The 8,159-nt window shown below is 48.3% G+C and overlaps 1 protein-coding gene across 1 annotated transcript; it reads right to left on the bottom strand.

Moving 5' to 3' along the window:
• Positions 1–4,606: 4,606 nt before the first annotated feature.
• LOC138365876 (uncharacterized) lies at positions 4,607–7,959 on the bottom strand. The gene is made up of 2 exons (XM_069326532.1): positions 7,809–7,959; positions 4,607–5,283 (listed from the first exon to the last, which is right to left on the bottom strand). The coding sequence occupies exons 1-2, from the start codon at positions 7,957–7,959 to the stop codon at positions 4,607–4,609; spliced, it is 828 nt and encodes a 275-aa protein (XP_069182633.1).
• Between the last annotated feature and the right edge of the window lie 200 nt (positions 7,960–8,159).

The raw sequence follows: 8,159 nt of genomic DNA, 5'->3' as shown, positions 1-8,159 counted from the left end.
AACTCACACCCCAGAAGTGACTCGAACCCATACTCCCAGAAGCAACGCAACTTGGTAACTACAGGGCGCCTTAATCCGCTTGACCATCACGGCCGTCAAAAGGAAGTGATAGCCGAGGCTATTTGAGCCACTTCCCCGACGGCAACTCGGATGGTAATCTTGGGCAAGTGGCTCAAATAGCCTCGGCTATCACTTCCTTTTGACGGCCGTGATGGTCAAGCGGATTAAGGCGCCCTGTAGTTACCAAGTTGCGTTGCTTCTGGGAGTATGGGTTCGAGTCACTTCTGGGGTGTGAGTTTTCATTCGCATATAGTCCTGGGGACCATTCAGGCTTGTTCGCATTTGTGTTCCTCACGTGTGCCCCAAAGAATGAGGTGATTTGGTGAAATGCTATGCCCAAGATTACCATCCGAGTTGCCGTCGGGGAAGTGGCTCAAATAGCCTCGGCTATCACTTCCTTTTGACGGCCGTGATGGTCAAGCGGATTAAGGCGCCCTGTAGTTACCAAGTTGCGTTGCTTCTGGGAGTATGGGTTCGAGTCACTTCTGGGGTGTGAGTTTTCATTCGCATATAGTCCTGGGGACCATTCAGGCTTGTTCGCATTTGTGTTCCTCACGTGTGCCCCAAAGAATGAGGTGATTTGGTGAAATGCTATGCCCAAGATTACCATCCGAGTTGCCGTCGGGGAAGTGGCTCAAATAGCCTCGGCTATCACTTCCTTTTGACGGCCGTGATGGTCAAGCGGATTAAGGCGCCCTGTAGTTACCAAGTTGCGTTGCTTCTGGGAGTATGGGTTCGAGTCACTTCTGGGGTGTGAGTTTTCATTCGCATATAGTCCTGGGGACCATTCAGGCTTGTTCGCATTTGTGTTCCTCACGTGTGCCCCAAAGAATGAGGTGATTTGGTGAAATGCTATGCCCAAGATTACCATCCGAGTTGCCGTCGGGGAAGTGGCTCAAATAGCCTCGGCTATCACTTCCTTTTGACGGCCGTGATGGTCAAGCGGATTAAGGCGCCCTGTAGTTACCAAGTTGCGTTGCTTCTGGGAGTATGGGTTCGAGTCACTTCTGGGGTGTGAGTTTTCATTCGCATATAGTCCTGGGGACCATTCAGGCTTGTTCGCATTTGTGTTCCTCACGTGTGCCCCAAAGAATGAGGTGATTTGGTGAAATGCTATGCCCAAGATTACCATCCGAGTTGCCGTCGGGGAAGTGGCTCAAATAGCCTCGGCTATCACTTCCTTTTGACGGCCGTGATGGTCAAGCGGATTAAGGCGCCCTGTAGTTACCAAGTTGCGTTGCTTCTGGGAGTATGGGTTCGAGTCACTTCTGGGGTGTGAGTTTTCATTCGCATATAGTCCTGGGGACCATTCAGGCTTGTTCGCATTTGTGTTCCTCACGTGTGCCCCAAAGAATGAGGTGATTTGGTGAAATGCTATGCCCAAGATTACCATCCGAGTTGCCGTCGGGGAAGTGGCTCAAATAGCCTCGGCTATCACTTCCTTTTGACGGCCGTGATGGTCAAGCGGATTAAGGCGCCCTGTAGTTACCAAGTTGCGTTGCTTCTGGGAGTATGGGTTCGAGTCACTTCTGGGGTGTGAGTTTTCATTCGCATATAGTCCTGGGGACCATTCAGGCTTGTTCGCATTTGTGTTCCTCACGTGTGCCCCAAAGAATGAGGTGATTTGGTGAAATGCTATGCCCAAGATTACCATCCGAGTTGCCGTCGGGGAAGTGGCTCAAATAGCCTCGGCTATCACTTCCTTTTGACGGCCGTGATGGTCAAGCGGATTAAGGCGCCCTGTAGTTACCAAGTTGCGTTGCTTCTGGGAGTATGGGTTCGAGTCACTTCTGGGGTGTGAGTTTTCATTCGCATATAGTCCTGGGGACCATTCAGGCTTGTTCGCATTTGTGTTCCTCACGTGTGCCCCAAAGAATGAGGTGATTTGGTGAAATGCTATGCCCAAGATTACCATCCGAGTTGCCGTCGGGGAAGTGGCTCAAATAGCCTCGGCTATCACTTCCTTTTGACGGCCGTGATGGTCAAGCGGATTAAGGCGCCCTGTAGTTACCAAGTTGCGTTGCTTCTGGGAGTATGGGTTCGAGTCACTTCTGGGGTGTGAGTTTTCATTCGCATATAGTCCTGGGGACCATTCAGGCTTGTTCGCATTTGTGTTCCTCACGTGTGCCCCAAAGAATGAGGTGATTTGGTGAAATGCTATGCCCAAGATTACCATCCGAGTTGCCGTCGGGGAAGTGGCTCAAATAGCCTCGGCTATCACTTCCTTTTGACGGCCGTGATGGTCAAGCGGATTAAGGCGCCCTGTAGTTACCAAGTTGCGTTGCTTCTGGGAGTATGGGTTCGAGTCACTTCTGGGGTGTGAGTTTTCATTCATATATATATATATATATATATATATATATATATATATATATATATATATATATATATATATATATATATATATATATATATATATATATATACATATATATATATATATATATATATATATATATATATATATATATATATATATATATATATATATATATATATATATATATATATATATATTTTTCATTGAATATAATTGGCCAATTACACTGGATTAATCTTTGTGTTTAGATAGGAGATGCCTCGTATGGGCCAATAAGCCTTCTGCAGCCCCTATGTTTATCCCTTATGTATCCCCCCCATGTTTTCACCTTCATTGTATTATCACCTGACTTAATGCGGGTATAAAATCAACTAGTATTGTAAGATCTGTTCACTTGAGAATGAACCATGGAGGTTCGAAACGTCGTGCAAATTATACAGATAAGTGTAATACACTCTATAGTAAATCACTTCTTTTCTTCACCTTAAAAGTACGAAAATGAGTTTTGGAGAACTCCTATTTCAATTAAGCCCTGATGCTAAGAAAATAGTTAGAGGGATAGAAGCCCTAAACCAGAAAATAATAAATACAGAATATGCGGTCATATTCAATGAAACATGTTTGAAAGAAAACCTGCTGCCAGTATACACCAATATATATATATATATATATATATATATATATATATATATATATATATATATATATATATATATATATATATATATATATATATATATATTGTCACATAATTCACTTGCATTGCCGGGTAAGCTGCCCCTTCACTCTCACCCTGGTCGTTGATAGCCTTCTTACGACACAACGAGAACTTCAATTATCGTAAATCAGCCGTTCTGAAGCTCAATCAAAGTCCAGACACCTATTTAAACAATACTCCCAGCGTACATCCCTTATCTCCCGTCATCCCATCACAGGTGTGCTCGCCGGTTGGCAGTTGTAAGCTAAAGATTGCTTGTTATTCTGCGATGACCTGTTCCGGCCACCTTTGACAAATGATGTGACGTCACCAACAGCGGTATAAGAACACCAGACCCGAGCCGTTATCTTCAGTCTCTCTTCAGTTGCTCTGGGATTATGACATTACGAGTGGTCATGAAGTCAGCTGTTCTGCCAGACGTTCCTTGCCCAGGATGTGCTGTCTTCAGTGTAATTATTCTCAGTCACATATTTTATTCTCTTTGTGTTAACGTAATCTTTCGTGTGTTATTCTTTCTCTTGTGTATCACCGAAGTGGTGTAAATCAGGGGTTTTTGTAATTCAGATGTTATTTCTTTATTATAGAGTAAATTGTTATATTTTTGTCGAATTCGAGTATTACTTCCACTCAATTCTCACACTGCAAAGGCCTATGCATTTTTTTTAATTTAATGAGTGTGTGCAACTTAGCATCTGCCCAGTACACCCGCAGTATTGTATTGCCTCACATTAATGGGGGTCTGTCAATCTGCTTTCTTAAAACCCATATGTCGAGTACACAATGTGTCAACTTTGTGAAAGAGAAAACGTGCACTCCCTTGAACATTATATTGTAGAATGGCCCCAAATTGACTGACTGCTGAACTCTGTAACTACTATATGAATACTGGTTGAGGATTCGCTTGCTGGTCGTCAGAGGGTCAAGACGTGCTCGCCTGACCTGCCAGTTGTTGCCTGGTGTTGAGAGGGGGCGGGTGCGGTTTGCGGTGCGGTGTACACGGCTGGCGGTATGGTTGTTGGTAGTGATGCCCGAGTTCGGCGGGTTGACACGATGCGCTTGGATTTTTCTGGTGCTGTGGACTGGCCCATTGTGGAAGTAGTGCTGTTGGATGTGCTCCGTGTGGACGTCCCTGATTTGTTAGGGTTGGAAAAGCTCTCGCCTACCCGAGTGGCAGTGTCCTTCGCCACGAATTTGTTTTACTGGGAGTTTGTGGCGTGCTGGGATGCCCGCACGTTTACTCTTCTTGATTTGGCTGTGACCGTGGAGATTTCGGATCCCTGGGGGTCCTTGAGATATGTGAGTGTTCACGGTGTGCCGGTGTGCCGGTGACTTTTCCCATGGAGGAGCTGACGTCGGTCTTTACGCGGTATGGTGTGATGGTGAACCACCTATTCAACACTCTGAGTGTGGGCCGGCTGCGAGGGGTACGTTTGGGCGCTCATCATGCGAGTCACGACCCCTTTTCCGTCCAGGATTTTGTATCGAGAGCTCCCTCTACGGATCTTTTATCAGGGCAAGATAAGGACCTGTTTCCGGTGTGATGCTGAGGGCCACGTGGCAGCCGGCAGTGACGCTCCTCGTGCTGAGGCCCCTTCGGTTTTTCTGGAGGGTGACTTTCCCTGCTTGTTGGAGTGTGGGGGTTTCCTCGGCGGATCCTCACTCTGTCCTGATACCTGGTGTGGTTCCTGCTGCGGTTTCGGCGGACGTTCCGTCTGGCCCTGGTATGTCTGCCCCTCCTGTGAGCTCTGTGGACCTGGAGACTCCTGCTTCGGATCTTCGTCGTTCGGTGGTTGCAGAGGTGCATCCGTGGCCGGTTGATTCCGTGGGGGCCTTGGATGCTGCTGTAGGGGTGGTGGTGCCTGCTTCTCCTGTCGGCGACCATCTGTTTCCCAGAGCTGTCGTGGTTGTGGTGGGTGAGTTCTACCCCCTTCCTCTGCCTCGTCGCCTTCGGTGGTTTCCTCGCTCCCTAGTGCCTCTTTGCCTGCACCGGCTCTGTCATCCGTGCTGAATACCTCACGTGTGCTGGAGTGTGCTCTCCCGCTTGCTGTGTCTGATCCTTCTCCGTTGCCGGTCTCCGGGCATGGTAGTGGCTTTTTGCCCCGTGCTGTTGAGGCTACTGTTCTGAGTGATCGTGCTGCCCCGGCTTTGGGGCCGCCTACCGTTGGGTCTTCTGGGGCACCGCTTGCTGGGGGTGACAGTTCCGACGATCAGCGGCGTCTTTTTAAGCGCCGTCGCTCGGCTCGGGGTGCGTCGCCTCGCCGGTCGTGGGCAGAGGAGCGTGATGCAATGGACGATGATGCTGTGGCCGACGCTGTGTTGCCTCCGGTGGTGCCTTCTGTGTTGGACTCTGTGCCTCCTGCTGGTGGCTGCCCTCAGTGGGCGGTTGCCCCTGGTGATCGCGACCTTGTAGTGGTGTTGTCAAAGGATGTGCGGTGAGGGGACTCTGCTCCTGTTCCGGTTGGTGGGAGTGCTGGGGCCCCTGCGGAGCCACCCTCCGCGGACCTCGGTGCGGTACCTGGCGTCGACCAGAGTGCACGCCCTAGTGGGCGGGCAGGTGTGCGGCCTGCCGTGCAGTCCGGTGTGCTTCCTGGTGTGCAGCCCTGTGACCAGCTTCCTATGGAGAAACCCTTCCCTTTCGTCCTCTCGTCCGGCGAGGTGGTCTGCCCCGGGGCAACTGTAGTTTATGACTGTAATGACCTGATGTGTCCTGTTCCCTGGTGCCCATCTAGCGTCTGGGTTCCACGGGTGCGGTGTTTTGTCTCGGATGTGCCGAATTTGATGCCTTGGCCTATAGCGCTACATGGACGTCCGATTCCTGAGGGTGACCAACTTCTTTGGGAAGCTTACGGTTTCCAGCTCTGGAGTACCCAGAGAAGTATGAGTGATTATTGTGTTTGGTTTGTCTTTGTTGTGTGTGATGTTTCCCCAGTGCCTGCGTGCACAGGTGGGTGTCCTTATCTGCGAGTGTGGGTGTTGTACTTGCCCATGCGTGGCCTGTTTTGTTGTACTTGCCCATGCGTGGCCTGTTTTGTTGTACTTGCCCATGCGTGGCCTGTTTTGTTGTACTTGCCTTTTATACGTGTTTGTGGTGTGGTTGTGTGCAGTTGTGGGTGTTTGGTGTTCTTTCTTGCGTGTCATTGCGCGCCCCGTGTTTTGTGTTGGGGTGGCGGGCGGTGTGGTTATCTTTGTTGCTTGTGTGCGTGTGTTTCTTTTCTTGGCCTCGTGTATTGCTTAATTATTTATACTACATTCCTGTTTTTTATGTTATTTCTGTTTGTATTTCACTGTTTATGTATTTCGCTGTTTTTCTGTTTTTTATTTTTGTTGTTTCCTGTAGTTTGTACTTTTACCTATATTTCAGTGGTTTAGGAGGCCTGTTATTGTTATGTACTATTTTGCACCTGTGTCTGGGTTGGGCCGGGCTTATTTGTGTGTTCTCTTTTTGTATTTCTGTACTTACGGTTTTGTGGATGTGATTATGTTTTGGTATGCTTGTGTGTAGGTGTGATTCTTTCCTGGCTCCTGCGTGGGCCATCTAGTTTGCCCTGTGTGGGTTTGTTTACTTTGTTCTGTTCGTTCTGGTGTGGGTGCTTGTTGCGCGTCTGTCTCTGTACATTATTGTTCCCCCCTTTTTACTTTGTAGGGGTTTTTGTTTTACTGTTCCTGTGCATTGGGTGTTTTTTTGCCTTTATTTACTGTTATTTGTCTACTTCATGTGCCATGTGTTTTTTTGCCTTGTGCTGCTAATGTGGTTGTATACGACGTGTGTGTGTGCTTGGATTTATTGTGTACATTATTTCTGTTATTTATGTTCTTCCCGTTTGTATTTCCCTGTTTATGTATTTGATGTATTTCTATTTTCTTGTTTCCAGAATTTTTCTATATTGCCTCTTTGTCAGTAGTTTCGGAGGCCTGGTGGTGTTTTGTATTATTCTACACCTGTGTTTGTTTTATGTTATTTATCTCTTATGCTATTTATCTGTATCGGTTCTGTTTTATGTGGTCGTTTCCGAGCCCGTTTTAGGGTTTTCCCTTTTTGTTCTTTTGTCCTGTGTTTATGTACTTGTTTTCTTCATGCTGTACCTTGTGTAATTTTTTATAAAAATAAAAAATAAAATATGAATACTGGAACACATGATGATATATTGGATTTGTACCAAAGATTGTCCATGTACTGTATCAACTATACAATGTATGTATGTGATGTAACTATATAACCTGAGCTGGAGTCGGCCACCAGAGAACGCCGTGTGTGAGTGTGGGCTGCGAGCGCTCCCTCAGTCTTGACACAACTTTGGTGGACTCTGCACTGGGGGTGCAGTCCTCTGGCTGTTAGGGGTTGGCGCGATGGAGCCCCCCTTCCCCCTATTCGCCGTTCAGAGACCATTGGTCTTGAGTTCACGGAGCAGGCGTCGTACCTCGCTGTTGAGGTTATTCTCATCGATATGCTCCGTGTTCGTGTGGAGGATGTGTTTGGTGCTTTTAACGACTCGCTGTGCACTTGTCAAGTTCCACTCCCCGGATGTGTTTGATGACTTCGTGACCCGTTATGATGGGCGCTCGTTTGCCCTCCCTGGCGACCTGGGTACTGTTTCTATCTCCGACCCCTGTTGCTCTCTGACATATATGGCGTTACGTAGTGTTCCCTTCGAGTTCAAGGAGGCCCTGCTAGGGTGGTACTTTGAGAAATTTGGCGCTGTAGTTTCCCACCGGTTGAATTTTGGCTCTTCCGGAAGGTGGCGTAGGGTCTCTTGTGGTACCAGGAATCTTGTCCTCCATCTGTCGGCAGCGGTATTGTCGCCTCTCCTGTCTCCGCCCTCCTCTTCCGAGTTTCCTGCTTCTTCGGCGGCGGTATTACCATTTCAGCAGTCTCTGCCTTCTTCTTCCGTGCCTCCGGTTGTGTCGGCGGCGGTGTTCCCGCCTCTGCAGTCTTCACCCTCTTCTACGGTGTCTCCTGCTTCGTCGGTGGTGGTATTGCCGTCTCTTCCACTTCTTCCGTCGTCTTCGTCGTCCTCTGTCCAGGGGCAGCCAGGTCCGCCCGAGTGTCCGCCTTATATAGAG

This window comes from Procambarus clarkii, chromosome 2 (genome assembly GCF_040958095.1).
Source record: "Procambarus clarkii isolate CNS0578487 chromosome 2, FALCON_Pclarkii_2.0, whole genome shotgun sequence".
NCBI classification, from domain to species: domain Eukaryota; kingdom Metazoa; phylum Arthropoda; class Malacostraca; order Decapoda; family Cambaridae; genus Procambarus; species Procambarus clarkii.
This window is presented reverse-complemented; position numbering and strand designations above follow the sequence as displayed.